The 27975-nt window shown below is 40.5% G+C and overlaps 1 protein-coding gene across 5 annotated transcripts; it reads left to right on the top strand.

Annotated features, from left to right (window-relative positions):
- The first annotated feature begins 978 nt into the window (after positions 1-978).
- HMGCR (3-hydroxy-3-methylglutaryl-CoA reductase) lies at positions 979-21352 on the top strand. 5 transcript variants are annotated; one of them, XM_068423627.1, is made up of 21 exons: positions 1480-1658; positions 3271-3355; positions 4469-4664; positions 5046-5157; positions 5696-5783; positions 5878-5962; positions 7495-7600; positions 8821-8927; positions 9353-9469; positions 9964-10115; positions 10949-11193; positions 11333-11505; positions 11977-12171; positions 12774-12932; positions 13076-13233; positions 14291-14396; positions 16159-16329; positions 18389-18529; positions 18642-18800; positions 19104-19258; positions 19413-21352. In XM_068423627.1, exons 3-21 carry the CDS (start codon positions 4500-4502, stop codon positions 19465-19467), a joined length of 2649 nt encoding a protein of 882 aa, XP_068279728.1. In that variant the 5' UTR covers positions 1480-1658; positions 3271-3355; positions 4469-4499; the 3' UTR covers positions 19468-21352. The 5 variants fall into 5 exon arrangements, 4 of the variants coding, with proteins under 4 accessions (XP_068279731.1, XP_068279728.1, XP_068279730.1 ...); XM_068423626.1 differs by lacking the exon at positions 1480-1658 and adding an exon at positions 3779-4020 and having other exon boundaries at positions 3076-3355; XM_068423630.1 differs by lacking the exons at positions 1480-1658; positions 3271-3355 and adding an exon at positions 979-1020.
- The last annotated feature ends 6623 nt before the right edge of the window (positions 21353-27975 follow it).

The following is a 27975-nucleotide window of genomic DNA, read 5'->3' as shown; positions in this document are numbered from 1 at the left end:
GAACCACATTAATGCTTCACAGCACAGCACCGTGTGGACCTATCTAAACGAAGCAGCACACATAAAGAGCAGTTTTGCGAAAGCTGGAGTGTGGATCATCCACAGCAAAACCCTTGCAGATTATGTTTCGTTTGTATTTAAACATGTTAGCCCGCAATTGCTCAGACCCAGAAACACAGAACGGCCACGCAAAACTGGAGCAACTTATCACAACCAAGAACAGCGTGTCACACCTGACCCCGCGCCAAAGGAAACTCGTGAGCCTCCCGTGCTTCACGGGCAAAAAAGAAAGCATTTCCTCTTTGGCCAAAAGACACAAATACAAATATATTACATTTTTCCTGTATGTCGGGGGCACCACTGCTTTCCACCAGCTAGACAGCTGTCCCTTATTACGGTGTTTCTTAACGCATCGGTAAAGCGCAGGCAGGCAGTACGGCAGGCGCGCGGCGGGGGTTACCATCAGCGTGAGCTGTAGGGGCACCACGACTCAAGCCCTTAGCGGGGCGCCCTGCCCGCCCGGGCGTACCCGGCGGCGCCTGCCGACAGGAGGAGAGGCAGCGCGGGGCCTGGGCTCCCGCGGGCAGCGCGGGCGACCTCCGCGACCTGTGCCCGCCCGGCGGCGGCCGGCACCGCGCTCGGCGCCGGCGCCGCGGCGATCCTATCGGTCGATCAGCATACGCAAATGAGTCTCCTCCTGCCGCCCAATCAGGAAACACGGAGCGGGGAGCGCGGTGGCCCATTGGCGGGCAGCCCATGGCGAGATGGCGTGTTCCGCGCTCCTGATCGAGTCTCGAGCTGTGCGGCGTTTGCCGGGCGGTTGCCTCGGCGACGCAGCGAGTGACGCGCCGCGGTCTGGGCGTGCCGGGCCCTCGCCATTGGCTGCGCGATCGGGCGATGGCGGCGGCCGGCGCGTCGCGCCCTGCGTGTCCTTGCTCGGGGAGGAGCGCCCCGCTCAGTCCGCAGCGCGGCGGGAAGAAGTAGGGTGCCGGCAGTGTGCGGCGGCGCAGCGCCGGGGCGGTGAGCGGGGACCGGCGGGGCAGGGGAGGGCCGGAGGGCCGCGCTTCGGTCAGGCGCGGCGCGTGCAGCCCACCGTTGCGACACGGGCCCTCCCGTGGCCGGGCTGCGGCTCTGGGCCCCGGGCGGCTCCTCGCAGATCGGCTGGATAACGGCGGCACGGGGGAGGGCACCGTCGCCATCGCTGCCCCGAGGGAGCGGCGGCCGCCCCGCGCTCCAGTCCGCCTTGCCCTCCGCCCTGGGGGGAGGTCGCAGCCGCTGTCCCGGTGCCTGTTTTTACGTCGGCGGGCGCGGCGCCGCGGGTTGGGCCGCAGAAGGCCGCCCGCTGCACCGGCCGTCCGCAGCGCGTTGCGCCCTGGGCGCACTGCTGTTGCGCGGGGCTCGCCGGCTCCCCACGGCAACGCGCGGGGCCTCCTAGGCTGCGGGGAAAAACTCGGCCTTGCCCGCGCCCGCCGTGCCGGCTGCCAGCGGGCTGCGGGGCGGCCCAGCCTGGGCCACGCTGCGGGGCTGCGCCTCCCGCCTTTCGCCCGGGGCTTGAGGGGCTGCAGGGATGGGCCTGCATGAGGGCGGTTCCCGTTCCGAGATCATAGAGCGCTGCTGGGCAGTTTGACTGGGTCCGTATGGTGTGGCTTGAGTTTCAGGTGAGCTCTGCGCAGGTTTTCGCTCAGCTGCCTTTGCCACTGGGTTCCCTTCTAATGCTGTAGCTATTGCTGAGTCAGCCAGCAGGAGACGGGAAATTTGTGCTGATCTATAGATGGTGTTGCAGATGGTTGCTCTGAGGTTAGTGAGAGCTGTGTGACAAACCTTAGGTATTAAGTGGATAGTCATACGGTTACGAGACACATAAATGCTCTAAAGCATGACGTACATCTAGTCTAGTCTGTGTTTTACACGCCGGTTAAGTTTTTGAAGGGGTTGCTGTTGTTTGTGTTTTGATTCCCAGAGTGGATTGCTTTACTTAATAGTCTGGAAATTTTTGCTTGAAAAAAAAGGCAAGCAGGAAATGAGTAGGATATATAAAGCATCTCTTTTCAATCACAGTTTCGAAATTTAACAAAATGATACTAATGGTAAACTTCAGCTTTGTATTTAATGTTATGTCTTGCTGATTTCAAGCTGTGAGTCAATGTAGCTGTAGATATATTTTAAAGAAAATTAGAAATATGAGCTGATCATATGCATTGAAATTTTTTTACAGCCCTTAGTAATGCAGAATCAGCGTATGAAATCTTCAGTATTTTCTAGAAATGTCAACTGCATAGCAAAAGAACCCATGCACTTCAGGCAGGTTAAATAAACATGAAAGCTTTAAAGAATCCTTTTAGGTTAGGACTTACTGACGCTCAGGTAACTCCAAGATCAGCAGCGAGGCGTCCTGTATTTCATAGCGGCAGTTAATTATAAAGCATTGTCTAATAATAGATATTATGGATAATTATTTTATTATTAAAATTAATGTATTTTCCCTAATTGATTTAGGAGAAGCCATTTTACGCTTACTAGTTTTGCTTAGAAATGTGAAAAATAATATCTGAAGAAAGATTTTGAAATCTTTCTAGCTCTACTAAGTTTGTTAATTGCCTAGATAATAAGTCCAACTGTCAGCATTTAGGAGTTGTATTACTAGTTTTAGGACTGATAGGTCTCTATATAGTCATGTAGCAAGTACTAATTCTGACTTTCCTGAAACAGTGTGGTATTCAAAAGTATTCATATTTTCATAGGACATTGCTATGCCTTTTCTATTTTTTGTGTTGTTTCAAAATCTTTGGCACTCAGGTACTCCTTTGGCTATGTCTTATTTTAGTTTTCCTAATTAAAAGATACCTTGCATTCTGCTAGGAAAAACTGTAATACCACTTCGGAACAGTTTTGCAAGAACATAAATTTACAAAACAGTATGTAGATTATATTACACAGGAGAAAACAAAGGATGATGTTGACTTTAAAAGGAGTGGTCTTGTTTGTGGTGTGTTTTTTTTTAAAAAAAAAAAAAAAAGCTTTCTGTCAGGAAATGAAATAATTTGTTCATCAGGAAGGCAATCCTCTCAATGATTTTCCCTGCTTGGTTCTATGAGCCGCAAAAATCCTGCTACACCTTCAGTATGGAAGGATGAAGAAAAATATATTGGTGCTATTGGGGCTCACATGATCGAGATTGACATTGGTAGGAAACCAAAATGATTCTGGTATCTTCAAGAACACTAAGCTGATAGATTTGCCCTGTCTGTTATTTTCTCCATTGAATGACAGCTTCATTTTTGATGTCCAAGCAAAAGAAATAATACTAGAAAGACTGTCTTCCCAGAAGCCTGGTGGATGGATTGTTACTTTTAAGGTAACATGAAGGGATTTTTTTTAATCCACTTTAAAGTGACAATGTGTAAAGCCTCAGTCCTCTATGGAAATCTTTACAGTGCTAGGTTTGTACATGTAAATACTGAATTATAGATTGTCTGTTAGCCAGGCTACTATTTAAGCATCTTTTGAACTTTACGATATAGTTACATAGTTAACATTCATCAGAGAGTTTTATAAGTTTTTAATTTTGTGCTATGAGAAAAGCTAAGTCCCAGTACTAATGTATAGCAGTTTGTTCCTATGCTATAAACCATAAGTAAACATCCTTGATGAACTTGCCTAAAGGTACAGCACAGAGCAAATAGACTAGGATGCAGTTTTTGTAACTGAAGGATGTGCAGAACATCCACGTTCTCAGTTATGTGAAAGAGTGTGAGAGTTTCTGTCAAATGTTTGTTAGCTGTTGAAAGAAAAGGGGATGACGAAATGCATCAGTAACCTGGGAATTAGTTACGGGTACAAGAGAACTGTCACAGAATACTGTATGTGAGAAGGACTCATGTACTTGAGATGGAGAAGGAGCTGTTTTGAATGTGATCAGCTTGAATCACTGAAGAATATTGAGCAGAAAGTAGAGAAGACACAGTCAGAGGAAGACAACATTGCAATTTCTGCTGTTGAAGTTCAGCATTACCAACAATGGTTAGTTCGTAATTTATATAGTTAAAATAAAGTTAATATTTGTGATAGTAAGAGTGAGTAGAAAGAAGTAACAGAATTTAGTGAGTGCTTACATAGGTGGTAAAAACGAGAAGTTAGAGTCAAAGTGGTATCAAAATTGTGTGACAGGAAGATAAAGAGATGTGAGAGTTGTGTAGACTTGCTAGTAAGACCTTGAAGAAACAAGGAATATGTGTATTTAAAAAAAAAAGATTGAGAAGGCAGGAGCAGATCATATTATATTTCAGAAGATTAGAAAGAAATGTGTTTTACATGGGAGGTTGAAAGGTGAAGATTAGTTTCCTTACTCATCTGTTACTTAACTGGTTTTGGCATTTTTGTCTGAGGGATGACTTGCAGAAATTTATAGAGCTCTGTCTTTTTTCACTGAATCTCATACTTGTTTATACAAAATATTCTTTTGTTGCAGGTTCGCTAAGTATAGAAAAACAGTCTTGAAAATGCTGTCCAGACTGTTTCGAATGCATGGCCTTTTTGTAGCCTCTCATCCATGGGAAGTCATTGTGGGAACAGTGACTCTCACCATCTGTATGATGTCCATGAAGATGTTCACTGGGAATGATAAGATCTGTGGCTGGAATTATGAGTGCCCCAAACTTGAAGAAGTAAAGATTTAAATTCATATTATAGTACATACTGTTAATCAGCAGATCCAGGGTTTTCTGTAGAATAAGATCAGGTTGTGATGTATTAGGAGGAAAGTTGCTATGCAGAAACTTCTTTATTGCCTTCTTTTCCTGTTGTAGATATTAAAGCTGTATGCAAGCAGTGATGTGCTAGAGAAGGTTTTCATTAAACCTAACTTTCAGTTGCACAGTATCTAGTGAACAAGGATTTTATATTAATATTGTTTGCAATATTTTATTTTTTTAAGACTGATTTTATGAAATTTTTAGTGCAGATTCACAATGGATTTTTTTATTACTGTAACTTAACAAGTTACTACTTAATGTAAAAGCTAACTAATCATTTTGTACTTCAAACAGGATGTTCTGAGCAGTGACATCATCATCCTGACAATCACACGCTGTATAGCAATCCTTTATATATATTTCCAATTTCAGAACCTGAGGCAGCTTGGGTCAAAATACATTTTAGGTACTGTATCTGATTTTTGTATTTCCTATATGCATTTTAATTAGTTTTTTAATAAAATTGGTAATCAATATTAGAATTTTAATACTTATATACAGAACAGGGTTATTTTAATTATTTGCTAGATAGCAGAATAAATGTTCTGCATAGATGAAAATGCAATTTTTTTTTAAGAGTGATTGTGTAGTATTATATAAACACTGGAAATGTGATTCTTGAAATAATTGTTTATTGTGTGAAACACTTGAAAACTGGCTTAAATAGCTCTGTATTTTTATTTTTGCTGATAATAAATGAGAAGTTTTATGGCTTTTATTTGTTAGAGTCTTACTTTGATTGCAGTAAATTTTAGATTTAAATTTCTGTATAAAAATAACATCTACTTCAGTTTGTTTCTCAACTGCTGTTAATGCACTCTGAGAAATGAGAATTGTCATTTGTTTGCTTCAGGATTGATCTAAAGGTATAGTTCTTCTTCTTTCCTTTTTTTCCCCTCCCAATATATATAAAACAAAACCTTCCAATTCTCTTTTTTTTAAAGGTATTGCTGGCCTCTTCACAATCTTCTCAAGTTTTGTTTTTAGTACAGTGGTAATTCACTTCTTGGATAAAGAACTGACAGGTTTAAAGTAAGTAGTGAATTGTTATTCTGGATTTCTTCCTTGATTTTTTTTTTTCCTGTACAATAAACCTTGAAGTTTAACATATGCCTCTTTTTTTCAGTGAAGCTTTACCATTCTTCCTGCTTCTGATTGATCTGTCAAGAGCGAGTGCATTAGCCAAATTTGCTCTCAGTTCCAACTCACAGGTCAGGGGGTTTGTTTATTTTGTTTACTTGGTTGTGTTTTTTTGTTTAGGTTTTTTTTTGCAATGGAGCTTTTGAATTTAATGTTCAAAGATGAACATTATCCCATGGCAGGGGGGTTAGAACTAGATGACCTTTAAGGTCCCTTCCAAGCGAAACCATTCTATGATTCAATGAATAATCCAGGTGGAGAGACATACAGGTGAATACCATATTGGTAATCTATAAAGAGGATCAGATTTTATCCAGATTCTGTGTTCTCTTGTCTTCAATCCAGATCAGTGTTCAAGTGAACAATAACACTGTAAAATTAGTGTGCATAATCATGTGAGCTAAGTTAATTGTACGTATAAGTACTTTATAGGTTCAAAACTTTAAACCAGCATTGCTTATAGCTCTATTAAGGAGGCTAATGTTCCTAGACCAAAGTCTTCCATAGAAGAGTTATTGATAGAAAAAAGTTAATTTCTAGGGCTCAGGAACAGTATATAAAGAAACATCTAATGTTACAATGCTGGTTCTGGAAAAAGGATATTTCTAGGCAAAATCTTAGCAGAACAAACAGCACACATGTAGACAGAAACATCTGTGGTCTAATGCAATTAGCACAGCACAACAGGAAGGATCGACAGGACATCTTGCTTGTCATACATTGTAATGTTTTTTTCCGAATATTCTAAGTTCTGAAATGAAAGTATATTTAGTGAAATTCATTTATACCCACAAAATACTGTACATGGTAACTGAGCATACTAATTGTGACAAAAATATTGTATATTATATTTTAATATATTGTATATTAAGAGTATATTGCACATTCTCTATATATGTAATATTATTATAGCGTGTTGTATATTATTTTATAATAATTGTGAGTACAGAATTTTTAATTCATTTTCAAGGAAGTATTTCACAAATAGGTTTTCCCTACAGTTTCTCTCTGCCTCCCTGCAAAACCACCACCACGACCAAAACAGCAACAGTCCCTCCAGAGTTTGCCATGCCTGGTTTCTGGAGGAAATACCTTGCCGCTCAGGGGAAAGTTCTAGTGCGTTTTATGTCCTCTTTTCTGTCACCTGAGTCTAGAAAGTTAAATAATAAAATAAAAAAAAAAAGAAAGTTAGGGTACAGATATATGGTTGCAAGAACTTTTGAAATGCCATGACATAAGTGGATGCTATTTTATGTCTTAACGTGTAGAAGTCCTGTTCTTTTGAATGTACTTTAATTAAAGTCTGTGCTCTGTGCCCATCAGTGTTGTAAGAGCTTAGAATAGTGATGAGCCAAAGGCAGAGAAATTAATCAAAATTAAATAATCTTGCATAAATAAACACTGTCAAAGTATAATAAGTTATAGGAAATGAAGCAATTAAAGAATGTATTCTCTCATCATAGTTCCATTTTCAATGTATGTTTTATAAGGCCTTATCACCATAATACTACTCAATTTACTAAGCATGTACTAATCACGTTATGTGTACTCCCTTAATTTGATTTTTGTCTTTATGTTAATGTACAGAAATTTGTCTTTTTAGGATGAAGTAAGAGAAAATATTTCTCGTGGAATGGCGATTTTAGGCCCTACGTTTACACTGGATGCAATTGTGGAGTGTCTTGTGATTGGTGTTGGTACTATGTCAGGTGAGCAATAACAGTCTAAGGGTCTAAATCTTTCCAGTTAAAAAAGACTATTTGAAAGATGTTGGGATATTGAGAGTTTCAAATAATAGGTGTTACCTCTGAGAGTGGAGTGACTTAATCTATTTATTTACCTTCCTAATTAGCAGATATTACTAGCTTCCTGCAGATAGGAATAATATGTACATGTTGAAGAGAAGTTTGAAATACAGATACCAGCTTTCCTTGAGCATTGTGGAGTAGGAATGGACTTCGGTGCAGCTGCTTGTATAAAATCAAGACCTTCTATCATTCCCGTAATTTCTGTTAACATCTTAAAGTAGCTGCTAAAATTTTCTGCTGGGCATTCTTAAAAATGAGTTACACTTTCAGTACATGCACTCCTTAAAAAGAGAACAGTTAAATGTAATAAGCATTTAACTAAAAAATAAAGGATTTTCGCGTGTAAATAACTGATTTCTGTGTAAAATAAATCAAAGTTCCATAATTAGGACTCAAGTGGGTTTTCATTTGCATGTTTGCTTTTGTCTGTTGGTTTTTATGTGTGGGGTTTTTCTAAACTATCTTGCATACCTTAAAGGCATCTTTCAAAGCATTTGCTTTTCAAATTGTTTTGGACCTTTTGAGGGTATTGTGTATTAATAAGCTGTTTACATCTAGGAAGAAAACCCCCATTTTAGTGTAGCATATAGTTGATTTTTTTTTTTTTTTTTTTAATGATTTATTCTGTTCGCTCTTTTATCTTTACTAAGGCGGTTCTGTAATACATGTGTGATATGGCTAATGGACTTTTTCTGGATACCAGGCTTGTGAAAGAGTAGGTGGGGTATATACTGTTTCTTACTGCCTGAACACTTAATTGGCCATCTTTCAGAAGGGATTTCGATACATAATGTCGGCTAATTGTGCTTTGGTTAGATAAGTGAGGAGTTTCAGGGTGAAGCTTTAAAATCTTGGTGAACTGTAATTATTTGTATTTATTTAGAATTACACTTCAAAAGTTTTCTGTAAATACCACACCATAAATACATATTGTGCTTAGAATAATGTAATACACAATGACGAGGGCTTAACATGCTTGTTTTTCATTAACCTAGACAGTTTCTTCTATAATCGTCTGCAGTGTCAGTTCAATGGTTTCTTTCTTCTTTCTGCAACACTTCAAGTATATAGAAAGCCTATTGCATATTCAAATGTGGAAAATGTCTTCTTTTTTCATGTAGGTGTACGACAACTTGAAATTATGTGCTGCTTTGGCTGTATGTCTGTCCTTGCCAACTACTTTGTCTTCATGACCTTCTTTCCAGCTTGTGTGTCCTTGGTATTAGAGGTAAGCCCAACTTCAAGACAACATCAAGCTTAGGATTCAGACCCCGTGATTCTTGTGGGCTATACATTTCTTCACAGAGGTATATGCCAGCATGTTTGTCTTCCTTTCCGAAGTGAACAGAGGGAATGCACAAAAAGTTATGGTGGCTGAGCTGATAACAGTAACTTGTTAATGCCACAGTAAATGCATCAAAGTCAGTAGCATGAGTTCTGATCTAAAGCAGAGTAAACAAATGACACTGTAAATTATTGGCTGTCCAGGGTTTTTCACTAAAGTCTACCATAGGCTAAACAGTAGATTGTACACCAGCTCTTTTGTTGGTAATTTCTTAATGATCAAACAAAAATACGATGTTGAAGCACACTTGTTGGTTCTTCTAATATGTACTAAATAGGACCTATTTTTCAATTTTGTTATTTTTGCAGCTTTCTCGAGAGAGTCGTGAAGGGCGCCCTATATGGCAGCTTAGCCATTTTGCTCGTGTTCTGGAAGAAGAAGAAAATAAACCAAATCCTGTAACGCAGAGGGTTAAAATGATTATGGTTTGTGGCTCTTCTTCACCTGTAGTTATGCAATCACTAAGGTGTCCTGGTGCAACAAATAAAGCTTTTGTTTTCTATAGACTTGTATTCTGCCTCCCATTAGTCTAGTTTACTGTGGTAATTTTTAATAACATCCCCAGTACCTACATCTAAAGTCTTCCTGCGTGTGCCATTTCTGTGCCAAACACTCAGGGCTTTTCCATGTGTACTAATTTCCTTCCTCTTACCCCTACAGTACCCTCAGCTGCCTTTGCTTATTACTTAAGCAAGAGGAAGGATGTGGTGGGATGGGTTCAAAGCTATGGAGTGTTAACAATAGACCAAAAAGGATGTTGATCACAGGTGTGGAAAATCAGCCTTTAGCTTTAAACTTTTGAGGCATGGGAAACAAACCCCCCCCAAAAAAACCAAACAAAAAAAAGAAAATGTTTCATCTTAGTAGGTTACGGTTGAAAAATTAATATTTGTTTTGTTGTTTTGTGTTTTTAATACAGTCGCTGGGTTTGGTACTTGTTCACGCTCACAGTCGTTGGATAGCAGAACCAGCTGCTCAGAACAGTACTGTAGAAAATTCAGTGGGATTGGATGAGAGTGCACCAAAGAGAATTGAACCTAATGTTTCATTATGGCAGTTCTACCTTTCTCGGTAGGTGACTTCACAGAAGACAAGCGTGTTTCCTTGGTTAGGGTGTATTCTCCAGTGCTGCCAAGCCATGGTCCTAGGGTACAACGCTTGTAAGCTTGCAGATCTGACCACTGTAGGATTTCTTGAAACCAGAGATGACATCTCGTGAGAAGTATTTCGATATTATGCCATTTATCCAACCTTCAAGAAGGAATCAAGTAATAAGGATCAGGAGCGAGCTGTCCTGTATTCATCAAAACACTACCTTTTCGCAATAGCACTGACACCTTTCAGAGCTAGAAAATACCTTTTCTGACTGGACCAGAGTAATTTTTCGTGCAGAGCTGCTGACCATTCATACATAAACGCAAAAAGTGCAAAAGCCATATCACTGTTGCTGTTCCTTCAGCTCAATTGAAGTTAGTGTCACTTCCGTATTACTTTTGAAAACTCAAACTGTCTGGTTTAGGTTTTTTTCCCCTGCTCTTAGCAGTTCAGCTTGCATCATAGTAATTATTGTTAAAGGATGATAATTGAAACTTTATCATTGAGAGATAGGTGTTAAATCAATTTGATGCAGCCGTTAGTGAATATTTTACAGTCATTTCTCTTACTGGGACTGCTTTTTAGCTAAGATTTAGTATCTACTTAATGACATCTTTGTTAATAATACAAAGAGTTATTTCTCTACCCTGGCATACTTGAATGTCCTGGTAGAAAATGTCTTTTAACTGGAGTTTCTGTAACTGTATGATGAAACTATTACCCTTTCTAAAGCAAAACGATGTCAGAATGCTGTTATAAACAACAAATTGTATATATGGTGTATTTACTTTTTGATTTGTCTGTTTTAGAATGGCCAGTATGGATATTGAACAAGTCATCACTCTTGGATTAGCCCTTCTCCTTGCTGTCAAATATATTTTCTTTGAGCAAGCAGAGACTGAGTCCACACTCTCACTGAAGAATCCCATAACATCTCCAGTGATGGTCCAGAAAAAGGTCCCTGAGAATTGTTGCAGGAAGCAATCTGGACTTCTGAAAAACAATCAGAAATCTAACACAGTAGAAGAAGCTTTAGTTCCCAAAGATGGAAGTGGTAATTTTTAGCATTTTAAAGTCTGAACCTACTCCTGAATATTTGGAACAAATAGTGAAATCTGTGTTAGTGTGTTGTATTTGGAATCAAAACTTAAGAATTTTGTAAACCAAAGTTCATTTTAATTGTCTTTATGCAGCGGAAGTCATAAAACCTGTATTAGCAGAGTCATCAACCAAGGCTACATTTGTAGTTGGCAGTTGCAACCCTGTGGAAATTTCTTCATTTCTTAATGGAAAAGAGGAAGAAATTGAGTTACCTAAAGAACCACGTTCTATTGAGGAATGTGTTCATATACTTGGAAATGCAGAGGTATGGAAAAATAACTGTTTTTTTTTAACCTCTACTGCAACATCTGATTTAAGAATTCTTACAGTTCATTTTCCAGCTTTTAAATGATCCTATTGATAGTAATGTCATTCTTCAGAAAATTATATGGCTTTAATAACTTGGGTGGGGAGTCACAACTAAAACAAAACCCTTTCCTAAGTCACTTATCCCCCAGTCAGTCGAGGCTGGGGGTAGGGGGCTGGGGAGCAGCTTCATAATTCATAGCATACCAACTCATTGAAGTTTCATCATGTACGCATATCAGTGGGAGTCTGAGTTAAAAGTTTTTGATAATATTCTGGCCTACTATAAAACTTGACATTGGCAGTGGTTCCTTTAGATGTACTCTGATATTGTCAAAGCAAAGTTGTTACCTGTTTTCATTTGGAAACATTTAAAAGGATTTTCACCAAGGGAATCTGTACTTTCTCTCCCCACCCTTTACATTTCCAGAAAGGAGCAAAATTCCTTACTGATGCTGAGGTTATCAGCTTAGTTAATGCTAAGCATATTCCTGCATACAAACTGGAAACCCTGATGGAAACTCAAGAGCGAGGTGTGTCCATTCGCAGACAGATGTTATCTAAGAAACTCCCTGAACCTTCATCTTTGCAGTATCTTCCTTATAGGAATTACAATTATTCTTTGGTAAGTGAAAGGTGGACAAGCAAAACTCACTGTAAAACCATTTTCCAAATACATGAAACACATGCTCAAAGTGAGGTATATGAATTAACAATGGGCTTGGTCAAAACTGATGTAGAAGGAAAAGAAAAAAAGGCAAACATAAGGCACTACCTTTTATTGCTCTTGATGTTTTTAAACCTAGGGAGGTGGGTAAGTTTTGTAGTTTGCCAGAAAAATATTTCCTACAAAAGTATGCAGCTGTCTTATCTCAGAAATGCAGAATTTTGCTAATACTGAGCCTGAGTTCAGATGAATGATATTACCTTGAGCTCAAGTTAAAATGGCAGTTTATTTAAAATTTATTTAACAGTATTAGGTTTTTTTTTAATACTGTTTAAGACTTAATAAGATTCAACACATCTGCCAAATACTAGCCTTGGACAGTATTAGCTGTTCATAGCTGTAGCTGTTAACTTTTTGAGGTGGGAATTAGTTGTTTTATGGGTAGGGCTGTGGGTTTTTTGCTAAGATACCTTGTTGTAGTCACAGGCATAGTATGTAACATGCTGTACCACACCACTGTAGTGTAGTCTTAATGATACCTTTTGTATTATTTTTGTGAGGTTATGGGAGCTTGCTGTGAAAACGTGATTGGATATATGCCTATTCCTGTAGGCGTCGCAGGACCACTATTTTTGGATAACAAAGAGTTTCAGGTGCCAATGGCAACAACAGAAGGATGTCTTGTAGCAAGCACAAACAGAGGATGTAGAGCAATATGTGTAAGTATTGTTTGACTAGCTTGAAAAACTTTCTATATTATAAAACATAATTTGGGTGATATAAGGCATGTTTTTGACTTCCTAAAAACTAAAATTCACTTTTCAGTAATCTTACTTTGTTTCCCTTCTGCTTTGATTTTTAGCTTGGTGGAGGTGCAAGTAGCCGCATTCTGGCAGATGGGATGACTCGAGGACCTGTTGTAAGGCTGCCCACTGCTTGCCAGGCTGCAGAAGTGAAAGTTTGGCTTGAAAGCCCTGAAGGCTTTAAAATAATGAAGGAAGCTTTTGACAGCACGAGTAGGTTAGTACAATGGCTGTTTAAGCCTTATTTCCTGACATAAGACTTCTGTGGATGGTAGAAAGCTCCTAACAGGTTTTTTTTTGGCATACTGCAATACAGGAAATTACATACTCATTTTGGCTGTCCCATATAGTGTGAATCTAAGAGAATAAAAGTCACTCTGGCTATGTACCAAGGCTAGTAATAAACGTTTTCCAATGATAAGTGGTAAACAACTGTATCTTAGCAACAAATACATTTGCATTGCTTAATACTTAATACATTATTTATTTAGTCTGATACTTAATACATTATTTATTTAGTCTAAGTGTTTAAAAATAAACATAAAAGCTTATTAGTTACTATACAAAAAGTAATTCAAAGTTTGGAATCTAGCATTTCAGATGATATTACTAATGTTAATAATTAATTTCTGAGGTTCCAGAGAATACAGGATAAACTAATGCTAGAAATTAAATGCTAAAAAATGTAAAACAGTGTTAAGAGTAAGTCTATTTCAAGCCCTAGAGTTTTTTCTAAGATTTGGGATTACGTGCTTTCTTTAGGAAGATTCAGACAGAGGTTTTCCTTATCAGTTTTGTTTCTTATGTATTTCAGCCAGAATCAACTCATGTTGCTGTTTAAATGCAGTATTGCCCAGTTTTTGTTTGACTTGCGGAGCTTGCACTGTTATTGAAGATAGCATGGGTTTGCCTTGCTGTAAAACTGACATAAGAATTTCTTAAGGCCTCATTTTTAGTTTATACCTGGTAGTCAGATGTTTTAAGGAATAAAAATGAATTAAATTTATGTTAGCACTTCAGAATATTTTATTTCATGAAGTCCAGGGATAGAAAACATAAAAAGCCAGTGAACAGTTCTACAGTAAACCTTTTTAACATATTCACTCAAGAGAGCTATATGCATGGTAGCTGAAGGGTTTTTTCCTGCACTGTGGGAGGAGGAACACAGTGTAGTTAACAACGCGATCTGCAGTGATTTACTGTTATTTTGCCACTTAAAACTAATTTAATCTTTTCCCTTGAAGACTGTAAGTAATAGTTAAATTTTCTTGCAGGTTTGCCCGCCTACAAAAACTTCTCATTAGTTTGGCTGGTCGTAACCTTTATATCCGTTTTCAGTCTGGAACAGGGGATGCGATGGGAATGAACATGATTTCAAAAGTAAGGACCAGTCCCCTTAAGTCTTTTTAAAACATATATTTCTTTTAAAAATAAATGAATTATAGCCTACCAATCTGTGACTACCTGGCATGTGAAGACAGAAGATAAGACATAGCACTGTTTGCAGTGCTATAAAATCATAAAAGTGTTTGACCTTTTCAAGTGTAAACAAGAAAAGGATAAGAACAATGAAAGAAAAAAAGTAACTTTGTATCTTAATTTTTTAAAATTATTATTTAAAGAAAGTATTGTTGATAAAATAGAAGTTAAGCTGGTTGCTCTGTTAACTTTGGGCCAAAGATTTTGTCACCGAATCAACCAGGTTGGAAGAGACCTCTGGGATCATCGAGTCCAACCATTGCCCTGACATTTATTATATTAATTATCTATCAGTAATTAATCTGTTGCTGTGTTTATCACTTCTTTTTAAATAGGGGATTAGGAATCTGGTGAATAGCAGCAGAGGGTGTTCTCTAGTTTTGTTTGTTTTTGTTTTTATGCAAACATGTGGAAGAACCTGAGACATTACCCATAGATTGGGGGGATGTCTGGTGCTGTTTGTGGTTAATACTGATTGCCTATCCTATATAAAATTTCAGTCTATCAGAACCATTACATAAATGGTTCTGGTCACAGGTACTAAATATAGCAGACCTTTTGTCTGATTTCATAGTGTAAAGAAGCTCTTTCCACTGCATCCAAAATGAATTGAATCTGAATCCAACAGACCTGTTGGAGAGCAGTGTAGGGGAAAGGGACCTGGGGGTCCTAGTGGACAGCAGGATGACCATGAGCCAGCAGTGTGCCCTTGTGGCCAAGAAGGCCAATGGCATCCTGGGGTGTATTAGAAGGGGTGTGGTTAGCAGGTCAAGAGAGGTTCTCCTCCCCCTCTACCCTGCCCTGGTGAGGCCACATCTGGAATATTGTGTCCAGTTCTGGGCCCTTCAGTTCAAGAAGGACAGGGAACTGCTAGAGAGAGTCCAGCGCAGAGCCACGAAGATGATTAAGGGGGTGGAACATCTCCCTTCTGAGGAGAGGCTGAGGGAGCTGGGTCTCTTTAGCTTGGAGAAAAGGAGACTGAGGGGTGACCTCATTAATGTTTAGAAATATGTAAAGGGCAAGTGTCATGAGGATGGAGCCAGGCTCTTCTCAGTGACATCCATTGACAGGACAAGGGGCAATGGGTGCAAGCTGGAACACAGGAGGTTCCACATAAATATGAGGAAAAACTTCTTTACGGTGAGGGTGACCGAACACTGGAACAGGCTGCCCAGAGAGGTTGTGGAGTCTCCTTCTCTGGAGACATTCAAAACCCGCCTGGACGCGTTCCTGTGTGATATGGTCTAGGTAATCCTGCTCCGGCAGGGGGATTGGACTAGATGATCTTTCGACGTCCCTTCCAATCCCTAACATCCTGTGATTCTGTGAATTAATTTCACGTCTATAGTGTTTGACTTGGTTCATATTGCATCTTAGTATGGTAAGCATATGCCCGTGCACCTAGAATGAATCCAGAGAGTCTGTATGTATTGGGAAGAATCAATTATTCTCTATATAATTCGCAAAGTGGTTAAAAAAAAGATAGTGAGAAGTGTTGGGTTTTTTCCTTTTTCAGGTTCCTTCCTGAAATTATGTTCTTTTCTTCAGCTGTAACTGATGATCTGATTAGACTTAATCTAATCTTGCTGTTCCAATGTCCTTGAGAAGCTTGTTTTGCAACCGTAATGATACACTAGCCTTTTACCTGTTTCTCTTCTAACAGGGTACTGAAAAAGCACTGGCAAGGTTGAATGAAGAGTTTACTGATCTACAGGTTATAGCTATTAGTGGTAACTATTGTACAGACAAAAAACCTGCTGCTATAAACTGGATAGAAGGAAGAGGGAAGTCTGTTGTCTGCGAAGCAGTCATTCCAGCCAAGATTGTTAGAGAAGCAAGTGTCTGCTTTCTTTTATTTGTTTATAAAAATACATACATTTTACAAAACTGATACCTATCTTATAAATATTAACTGTAAGTTGTTTTCCACATAAGGATAGCTCCTACATGTATTTTCAGATACTGCTGTATGATAAGCCATTTTTCCTGAGACAGCAGATATTTTTTGCTTTCATTGTCTCTTCTGACATAATGTCCATATATTTAACTATGCATATCTAGCTGAAGGCATTAGGATTTTCAATTTTTACCTTTGAAAAATTATGCCACAGTTTGACAGATTTTTACACATGGAGTTTTGCCTGACATTAAACCCAGTCATTTTGATCATTCCACTTATTTGTTGTCTCTCGCACAAACCTGGCATTCTCTTCAAAGTTTACACACCTCCTAATACAATTAAAACAGGTAATCAGATGCTTCACTTAATTCCAAAGCTGTCTTAGCGTCCTGCATGATGAAGGGTAACCTTTATAACCAGTGCCAGTCCTAGTCCCTAGTAAACTTGTCCTACATTGTAAGAGCTATCTTAGATTCTCTTCCAGCTGAGCTCAGAAGACTGGCTGTGTGTGTCAGGCCAAATCCATTGCCTGTTACCTGGTCACCAGCGCTGGCCGTGACAGGCAATACCTGGGGAGGAGTTTACTACACCATACTCAGCATAGTCTTCCATCAGCTTGTTCAAGAATGTCTGAATTGGTGCTATCTTATTATTTGATGGATTTGTTTGTTTGTTTGTGTGTTTTCCCCCAGTAATTTGTCTGGTCCCTTTTGTGAAACTATCTAAACTTTACAGCGCTAGTATTCTGTGCAGAATTGCACAGTGCAGCTATACCTTGTGTGAGAACTACTTCCTTCTTGTTGTTGATTCCATTTCATGATGCCCTAGTTTTGTACTGGAAGAGATACTTAAGACTTTTATCTTCATTCTACTGCTCAAGATTTTATAGCTCTAACACAGCCCTTCCACCTTCCCAGCTATTCTCACTTTCAGACTAAAACATACTAGTTTCTCTATGAAGAATGAGTAAAAAGACTATTCTAGCATGTTTTTGAACATCTTTATCTCTAGATCTTTTTCGCTTCTAAAATTTCAAAAATAATGGCTACAGAGTTGGACACAGTATTTGAAGTGTTGTGTGCAGGCTGGATTTATACATTGACATAATTTATGTCTTTTGGGTTTGCTTCTTATTAGTTTCCTAATTTTCAAATTGCATTTTTACAGCTGAATCAGTGGCAATATCTATTATAACCCCAAGATGTCATTCCAGAGTAGTAATGGGGAGCCAGTCCTTTGGTAATGGGCATGGATAGTTTTTAGGTAAATTTGGGATGTTTTTCCCTACCCCCAGCCATGTACATCACTACATTTACTTACATTGAACTCTAATACATAAACGTATTTTTGTCAGTGTTAAAGACTTTGTGCAGATCTCTGTCATCAGTTGCTATTCCTGCTACACTGGAATATCTTACATTTTGCTCACAGCACTTTTTGAATAAGAGCAAATCTCTTATCTGAAGGCTTCAAAACACAGTCAGTGTAGTATAAATGTGCCACTTCATTTGATACTGGTGTACACAATGTTTATTTACCAGTGTAGCACAGTGGTTTGTGTTTGAACTCTTCAATTTTGCTCTGTATTTTTATGCAGAGCAAAACTGGGGAGGATTTAATGTCTGGAGCAACTTGGGAAGAATATTGTTCTCATGTCAAGGTGAATTAATGCACTATTTCTGCCAAGTTGATTTTGTTTGTTACATTCTGAAGCTAAATGAGAATTTGAAATGGAGAAGATCGCTGGTGAGCTTCTCTTAAAGGCCAGTGCAAGTCCAAACCCTTTGCACTGAGTTTTCCATTGTTACCTGGACAATGCAGCCTGCATTTGAAAGGGCTCCATTTAAACAAAAATAGAAGTAGGTATCTAGGACAATGATTGAGTCAAATTCTGTATGGAAGCAAACAAGGGGCGAGGGCTTATTAACCATAAATAGAGTATTTTTATGCCTGCTGAAGGAATGGTGTAGTAAAAGCGTATCACTTTGTCTAGGTATTGAAGACAACTACGGAAGATATAGTTGAAGTCAATATAAACAAAAATTTGGTGGGTTCTGCGATGGCTGGTAGCATAGGTGGCTACAATGCACATGCAGCAAACATTGTGACAGCTATCTACATTGCCTGTGGTCAGGTAGGTTTGTTTTACAACAGTTCAGGTTTTCTTTAGTTCAGTAGTTCTTAACCAAACACTTAGTTCAGTATCTTGTTTTTGTTTTGTTTTTCCTTCCTGATTTGATTTGAAGGATGCTGCACAGAATGTGGGCAGCTCTAATTGCATCACTTTGATGGAGCGAACTGGTTCCACCAACGAAGACCTGTACATCAGCTGCACAATGCCTTCTATAGAAATAGGAACCGTTGGCGGAGGCACCAACTTGCTCCCACAGCAGGCCTGTCTGCAGGTATAAATCGGAAAGTTTAAAGCCACTTAGCTTCTTAAATCAAAGCTCGCTTTAATGTTATGTATATTGTGTCCAAGTAATGTGGGAATGGGGCCTCTTGAAACTTGGTGGATTTGCTGTGAAGATTTTGGAATTATCTAATGAATTGTTTTCATGTATCTAGTTTCTAAAACTTAAGATGTTTAATATTAAAGACTTAAAGCTAGTTGATTGGATATAACTTGGAAAGACTTACTTTAATACTAAATTCACCATAAATTTACTTAGATTTCATAGCATAATATTGCATATTTTTCTCTCCAGATGTTAGGGGTTCAAGGTGCTAGCCAAGATAACCCTGGTGAAAATGCCCGTCAGCTTGCTAAAATTGTTTGTGCTACAGTGATGGCAGGGGAATTATCACTAATGGCAGCTCTTGCAGCTGGGCATCTAGTCAAAAGCCACATGATCCACAACAGGTAAGAAATGAAAAAAATCTTACCTTTCTCTGCTGTTTTGCCCTTCTTCCAAGTACGTGAGATTCAATAATAATTACATGAATAACTGCAACATGTAATAGCAGTGTAGCATTTTAACTATCATCTAATATAGTTATCTTACTATTTTTATTAGGTCAAAAATAAATCTACAAGATCTTCAAGGAACCTGCAGTGAGAAGGCGGCTTGAATACTAAAATGGCTTTGAAATGAAGAATTGTTCTAGCAACTGACTGGGTGCACAGGGAACACAAAAATCTCTGAAGTTTAGAATGAAAATCACCTTCAACTCAGTGATGTCTGTGTAAGATAAACTGAGAGATCAGTGGACTTGTGTGAGACTACTTAGGCCTTTGACCTTCTTCAGTGGTTAGAGATGACTTCATGAAAGAAGTCCTGTCAGATGTCTGGAACATGGCTTTGGAATTCTTACTCTTACACATCATTTTCTAATGGGTCAGTTTTTTTTTTACAGTTTGAGATTATTGTGACTAGTAAGCTCATGGTAACTACCAAGCTGAAAAGTGATGTAATGTACTTTGTACATTGAAAAAAAAGTATATAGTTGGTCTACACTTGGCTTGAATGCACTGGTCCTTGCCATCTTTATTTTCTGGTTAGACAAGCATGTTTTTTAAAGTGATGGCAAGCCTAATCGCTTCCCATAAACTCCCAAATTTAATTTTGTTCACTTGTAAAACTTAGGTCTTAGACTATAAGACAATTTTATTGAATCATATTAGTTTTATAAAATCCTCTATATATAGTACTTAATTGAATGCTGCTTAGCTGAAGCAGCAGCAGATGTTTTAACTCCACAATATAGGTTATTCCTTTATGGAAAACTTTTGACCTGTAAAGTTCTGAACTGTTAAATATAATCTGTAATGAAGTAGGGAAAACCAGTGTGATCAACTGTTTTGTTATTTTGTTCAGGAAGAAAAAATAGATTTTGAAACTGGTAACTCCAAAAATGGTTATGTGTCAGACAGGTTAGTAATTTAAGCAAATGCAGTTTCTCAAACATTTTTTGATAGGAGTGCATTCAAACAACAGGAGACAAGAACAGATGTTTACACTTCTTTTAAAAGATGTCTCTTAAGGTACAGTGTGTTTGTATATTCCTAATTATTACTTTATTTTTTTAAGTGTTTGACACTTATTCCCCAGGAGTAGGTGTGTATCCACTTCTTAAGCTGAGATGAAATGAAGCCAGAAAATCACACTATTCTTTAACATTAGGGTTTTTTATATTTTAATTACTTCTTAAATTTTCTTTTGAAGGGGGATTATTTATTTTAAGAAGAAACCTTATCCTTTTTTCAATGAAAAGTACTAATTAAGGGAATTCAGTGAAATAACATGTTATTGCAACAAGCAGTTTTTGTATTAAAATACTGTACTTGGACCAGTGAAGCAGTCTCAGGTGTTCTTAATGTAATACAGAAAGCCCAGGTGTATTCTGGTTTGATTCACATTTGGGAATATTGCTAAATGCATTGCCCTGCCTAGTTAATCACAGGAGGAAAATTGTTAATATGCTTGATGATGGGTTGGGTTTGGTTTGTTTTTTTTTTGTTCGTTGTTTTTTGTTTGTTTTCTGGGGGGAATCAGTAGGTTGGACTGGGTTTCTTAGAGGAATGCAGTGGCATTCCTAAAGGGGTGACTAGGAGAGGTGCTTTTCTAATGTGCAAATTTGATATAAATTATGATGGGTTGTTTTGTAGTGCATCAACACATTAATATCATTGTAATGAGCTCATGAAGCTAATGTGCAAGCATGAAGACATACTACATGCTAGATATGTTATGATAGCATGTAAATATCATGAATGTTTATCTTCCTGCAGTATTGTTGCTAATAGCTACCATTTTATTTAAGGAAAGTTAGAACTACTTTGTTTCTATGTTTATTCAGTGATCTTATTTAAAGTAACACTGTTCTGGCAATAAATGGTCGTTCAGTGTTCATTTTGGTGGAATAAACTGACATTCTGTCTTGCAGAATTAACAGTTTGTATTATTACTAAATTGTGTACATTTTGGTACAGAACTACTTTTTCAGTTTCAGTAAAACAATGGAAAACATACTGGCTTTATTGTGATATTTTAAGCTTACTTGGTGGCTTAGTGACATACCTTAGTAGACAACATAAGAGGGTTAAGGAAAATATGACTGGCATACACCACTAAACACAGTGGGGCTATGACATGGGAACTTCTCAGCCTTGTTTGCAGAGGTCTGTACTCATTTATTCTCCTTGAATCTGAATTACGCAGTTTGCCCAAGTGGAAGAACTAACGCGCTGCAGCATTAGCGATACCTCCTGCTGGGGCCTATTTGAGCATTTCTTCCGTCTTCCAGAAAACTCTTGAATTATATTTGTGGAAGTTTCTCACATGCCCACCAAAACCAAAGTTTCAAAGGTGCTTTTCAATCTGTTAATTTGCTACCTGAATTTTAAACACTGCTTTCACCAGGAAAATGTAATTTTATCAAAATACACAGTACTGTATATTCTTGCAAGACAGGTTAAGCTGGAAGAGTAAAAGAACCCATCAGTACCACATCAAGAACTATTTGAAATTCTTATCAGAGCTTTTAATAGGATAGTGCATGTTAACAGCAAAGTGGTTAAGCTTTTAGTTGGTACCTCACTACAGATCCTGGAAACGTATCAAACATTCCCCCTCTCCCCTTACCTGTAGTCCAGCTCCCATGTTTGGTCTTGGTAATGTCCATCAGTCTGTAATGGGACATACAAAGCAGTCTGCATTCTTTTTCAGTCTCCTCTGAACTACAGGTTTTATATCAGAAGCAGAGGTTACCATTTCATAGGTGTTAGAACGTTTAGGGAACTGAAGAGCTCTTGTTTCCCTGCGTACACATTGAGAATTTTGTGCAGCAAGATTGCTTCAGTACAAGAAACAGTCTTGTACGGTTTGTTTTGAGTCCTTGGCAAAACCAAACCAGCTGTCTGTAATCAAGTTTCTAAAGCTGCTGCAACTTAAATGCTACACTACTACAATTGATACAGTTTTCCAAATATTTTAAAACCCTAGAAAAAATAAAAATAGTAAAAATAGTGTATTTGACTCTGGTAACTAGTTCACCTCTCTTCTTACCTTGATTACCTCCTTTCTTCTCTGTGTCCTGAATCTACCCCTGCTACACACCAGCCCCCTTCCTGCTGCCTGACATGGAGATTTCAGAGCTGTGAGGCTTGGAAGCTCTGCAGCTGCAGCTGTCTCTAATTATGCAATCGTCGTCCACTTTAATTTCTCTCAGCCAGAATAAGATGTTATCAGTGAAACGTGCCTTACCTTGTCTTCCTGACGGGAGGAGCGGCTTCTGCTCACGCAGCGCAGGGATGCAAACCACGTTCATGCCAAACATAGCTCTGATACTGGAAGCCTGTAGCAGATGCTTCCTTGGTGATGGGACAGAGGTGTGCCAGCCAGGGCCGCAGCATAGGTGTTGCTGGAGCAGGCAGAACAGTTCCCAGAAAAGAGCATGGCTGAGGGCCCGCTTGCTTTCTCATAGGAGCGCTGAAGTATATCCGGGCTCCACGTGTGCCTGTACACAGCGCTGTTTGCACAGTGTTTATCCTTGGTGCAAACCCTGCTCATAAGGTGAATACAACTCTCCTCCCACTCCTTTCAGCTGCCTTTTGGGGTGCAGTGAGAGCTCCTGCTATGGACCAGGCTTTTAAGATACATCATCATCTCCATCTCTTTTGGGATGTAACTTACCATTTTTGAGGTTGTGTCCTCTTACCTCTCTCCCTTTGGCTTTGGTTAGGGAAGGCTTACACTGCATAATGACCTGCTGAAACAAGGAGATGATCAGTTGGGCTTCAGGCAGTGTCCTGGTTTGGGCTAAAACAGACCAATTTTCCTTTCAGTGATTTTTCCTTGCAGTTAAGTTTCTTCTAAGTAACTGCACTTTCTGAAACTAACTGCATGTTTTGCAGACACTGTCTGCTTCTAAGACTGATAACACTCAAACTTCATAGTTATCACTGAGGCACCGGTAGGGATGTTATACAGAAAGGCTCTTGCTGTACTTACTGAGGGAAACCAAGGTCACTGCTAAATTCCTCACTGCTTAAGAGTGAAGAGCTGAAGGGGGTTGCATCTGCAGGGAGGAGTGGACAGGGCAGGTGACCCAAAATTGAGCAGCGAGGTATTCCATCCCATACACGTCATTCTCAGTATAAAGCTGAAGGACCACCAGGGTTGCGCTCTCTTCTTCTAGGGCTGGCATCCAGAGAGACTCTGTCTGTTTTTCTCCTGCCCTTGATCCCAATCTGTGCATCCCTGAATCCAGTTCCCATCCGTTGCTGGGCCCAGTCTGGGCCTTCACGGAGCCTGCCCTGCAGTGCCGGTGGTGACGTGGCCGACATCGGGGGAGCTCAATCTTGGTTTTGTATATGTTTGTATATATTTGATTATCTCCATTATTATACTCTTTTTCATTGTTATTGTTTATTAAAACTTTTAACTTTCCAACTCGTAAGTCTCTCTCCCTTTTTTCTTTTCCTTACCCTTCTCGGGGTGGGGGGGAGAGGGTTAACAGCATCTGCCATCAGTTTAATAGCCAGTCCAGCTTTAAACCCTGACAGGCAGTGTCCTTGTTACAGCAACAGTTTCTCTGCTCCACAGATCCTCTCAGTTGCCTCCGGGGAAGCTCGTATTCCTGGCAGAAGCATCTTGCCTCACATGCAAGGCAATTACAGTGCTGTGCATCCAGTGAAACTCCTCACACTGACAATTCTGTACCTTGTCTTCCTGCCTAGAGATTACTGCTGGCCCTAGGCTCACCTTGTACCAGCCTCTGGTAGGAGGCTGCCCCTGAAGCTAATCTTACCTCTACAGCACTTTTGGGCTTTTGTGGTCTATTACACAATACAAAAATCACCTTGTGTCCCATCTACACCACTGGTTTATGTCCAGTCTGCTTCTTAATCTACCCAAGGGGACACTAGAGGCTTTAGCCCCAGCTTTCTTAGATTCTTCTCCAGTTACAGAACCCAGCAGCATTCCCACTGAGAGCCAGGTGATCTAGAAAAACATGGTGGGTTGACCCAGCTGCTTGCTCACCTCACCCCAGCAGGATAGGGGAGAGAATCAGAAGGGTAGAAGCAAGAAAACCCATAGATCGAGATAAAGACTGCTTAATGGGTAAAATGAAGCTGCACATACAAAGCAAAATAAGGAATTTATTCACTACTTCCCAGTGGCAGGCAGGGCCTCAATACACTAACAGTTACTTGGGAAGACAAATGCCATAACCACAAATGTCCCCTCCTTTCTCATTCTTTCCCTGGGCTTTTAGTGCTGGACATAACACCATACGGTATGGAACATTCCTTTGGTCATTCGGGATCAACTGTCCTGGTTCTGTCCCCTCCCAACCGCTCACCCTCCCAGCCTACTCACTTGCAGGAGGTGCAGGGGAAAAAGAAGCACAAAAAGAAAACCTTGATGCTGGCAAACCCGAAGTATTGTTCCCATTTCACAGAATCACAGAATCAATCAGATTGGAAGAGACCTCTGGGATCACCGAGTCCAACCATTGCCCTGACACCACCCTGTCAACTAGACAATGGCACTAAGTGCCATGTCCAGTCTTTTCTTAAACACATCCAGAGACGGTGACTCCACCACCTCCCTGGGCAGCCCACTCCAATGTCTAATAACCCTTTCTGAGAAGAAATGCTTCCTAATGTCCAACCTGAACCTCCTCTGGCGAAGCTTGAGGCTATGTTCTCTTGTCCTGTCGCTAGTTGCCCAGGAGAAGAGGCCGACTCCCACTCTGCTACAACCTCCCTTCAGGTAGTTGTAGACTGCAATAAGGTCACCTCTGAGACTCCTCTTCTCCAGGCTAAACAACCCCAGCTCCCTCAGCCATTCCTCATAGGTCAGACCCTCCAGACCCTTCACCAGCTTGGTCGCCCTCCTCTGGACTCGCTCCAACACCTCAACATCTTTCTTGAAGTGCGGGGCCCAGAACGGGACACAGTACTCAAGGTGCGGCCTCACCAGTGCCGAGTAGAGAGGGACGACCACTTCCCTAGACCGGCTGGCTACACTATTCCTAATAGAGGCCAGGATGCCATTGGCCTTCTTGGCCACCTGGGCACACTGCTGGCTCATGTTTAGCCAGCTGTCAATTAGCACCCGCAGGTCTCTTTCTGCCAGGCCGCTCTCTAACCACTCTTCCCCCAGCCTGTAGAGCTGCATGGGGTTGTTGTGGACGAAGTGTAAGACCCGGCACTTGTTCTTGTTGAACATCATGCTGTTGGTCTTGGCCCATCTATCTAACCTGTCCAGATCCCTCTGTAGGGCCTTCCTACCCTCCAGCAAATCGACACTCCCACCCAGCTTGGTGTCATCTGCAAATTTGCTGAGGGTGCACTCAATCCCTACGTCTAGATCATCTATAAAGATATTGAACAGCACCGGCCCCAGAACTGAGCCCTGGGGAACACCGCTAGTGACTGGCCGCCAATTGGACTTTGCCCCATTCACCACCACTTTCTGGGCTCGGCCATCCAGCCAGTTTTTAACCCATTGAAGAGTCCACCCATCCAAGCCCTGGGCAGCCAGTTTGTCTAGGAGGATGCTGTGGGAGACAGTGTCGAATGCCTTACTCAAGTCTAGATAGACTACATCCACAGCCCTGCCCTCATCTACTAAGCGGGTCACTTGGTCATAGAAGAAGACCAAGTTGGTCAAGCAGGACCGGCCTTTCATGAATCCATGTTGGCTGGTCCCAATGCCCCGATTGTCCTGCATGTGCTGTGTAATGGCACTCAGGATGATCTGTTCCATCACCTTGCCTGGCACCGAGGTCAGGCTGACAGGCCTATAGTTCCCTGGATCATCCTTCCGGCCCTTCTTGTAGATGGGCGTTACATTTGCTAATTTCCAGTCAGCTGGAACTTCTCCAGTTAACCAGGACGGCCGGTAGATAATCGAGAGTGGTTTGGCAAGTTCATTTGCCAGTTCCTTCATTACTCTGAGGTGAATCCCATCCGGGCCCATAGCCTTGTGGGTGTCCAACTGGCACAGCAGGTCACTAACCATCTCCTCCTGGATTACGGGGGGTTCACACAGCCCCCCGCCCCTAACTTCAGGCTCTGGGGGCCGAGTCCCCTGAGGACAACCGGTCTTGACATTAAAGACCGAGGCAAAGAAGGCATTGAGCACCTCTGCCTTTTCCTCATCCCCTGATACTACATTACCCTCCTCATTTCACTCCTGATGATAACAATTTGTTACCCAAGTTGCCACAGGCGCCTGAAAACCAGCCCGAAACATCTTGGTGCCCAGGACCCTTTGCTACTGGACCTTCTTGTAGACCAGTGGACCAACACCAGCTAGAACACTGGTGTGTTATCAACACTGTTATTCACAAATCCAAAATACAGCCCCATACAGTCTGCTATGAAGACAATTACTTCCATTCCAGCCAGAGCCTGTACAAAAAAGAAAATCTAGGTCTTGGCATCATTATCTGCTGAGATCCACAACAGCCAAAGACCAGCTCTTAGAATCACAGAATGGTTTGGGTTGGAAGTGACCTTAAAGATCATCTAGTTCCAACCCCCCTGCCATGGGCAGCGACACCTTCCACTAGACCAGGTTGCTCAAAGCCCCATCCAACCTGGTCTTGAACACTGCCAGGGAGGGGGCATCCAAAACTGCTCTGGGCAACCTGTTCCAGTGTCTCACCACCCTCACAGTAAAGAATTTCTTCCTTACCTACTTTATTCTTCTGGAGAAGAATTGTACAAGGTCAGTCTGTTTTCATAAGCTAGAACACCAGGATGAAATAACCATGCCATAAATTTATGCCAATGACCAGTCTCTCCTATGACTACTAGGTGAAAGACCAGACTTAGGCAAGTCTATCAAGCTCAGAGCAAGACTATTAACATAGGTCTGTAGCTTCTACCTCTCCACCTGGTATCACAACACAGGTTGCTGAATTGCTTCCCACTTCCCCTGTAATGAAACGCTGGTGTCCAAGAACAGATGGAAGTCAGTCTCACAGTATGTGTATGCCATAGGCTGTGTCATCATCAACCCCAATCTCAAACAAGTGGTCTTCCAAGGAGGCAGTCACCATGTAAAGTTGCCCTGAAAACCTTACTTCACCCTCAAAACAAGTGGGCAATGTTGCTACCTTCTTTTGCCTGGCACGGATTGCTTGATCAGTGTTTGCCCATAGCCCACACCCAATCAAGCCTGCTTTATACACTGTGTACAGGTATAACTATGCTGCCAAGGATAAAACTTTTTATAAAAAAGGTACTCAAAACAAGCCACATACTAGTGTAACAGTACATACAGCAGTCCAGCTCATTCCCCGTCTTTTATATGTGAGAGCTGGCATAGCTCTGTGTGAGCTGGACCAGTTTAATGACACTAAACCACTTAAAATTAGCTCATCCTTTGGGAATATTTGCTCTAAAGGAGTGTTTCATTGGTGAAAAAATGGGCATGTCTACCAGGCACATGGAGAGACACCACAGTCAGCAGAGTTTCTGGGTAAACAGAATTGCATTTTTTCAGGAATGATCTTGGCTTTCCCATGTGAAAATTGTTTCTGGATAAGTAAGTCTAAAGGGTTGGACACTCACTAAAGAAATGTTCTCACAGCAGTTTCTTTTAATATTTAACAAAGCAC

The sequence above is a fragment of the Nyctibius grandis genome, chromosome Z (genome assembly GCF_013368605.1).
Source record: "Nyctibius grandis isolate bNycGra1 chromosome Z, bNycGra1.pri, whole genome shotgun sequence".
In the NCBI taxonomy this organism is placed as follows: domain Eukaryota; kingdom Metazoa; phylum Chordata; class Aves; order Nyctibiiformes; family Nyctibiidae; genus Nyctibius; species Nyctibius grandis.
Note: the sequence above shows the minus strand (reverse complement) of the source record. Positions and strands in the feature narration are given on the sequence as shown.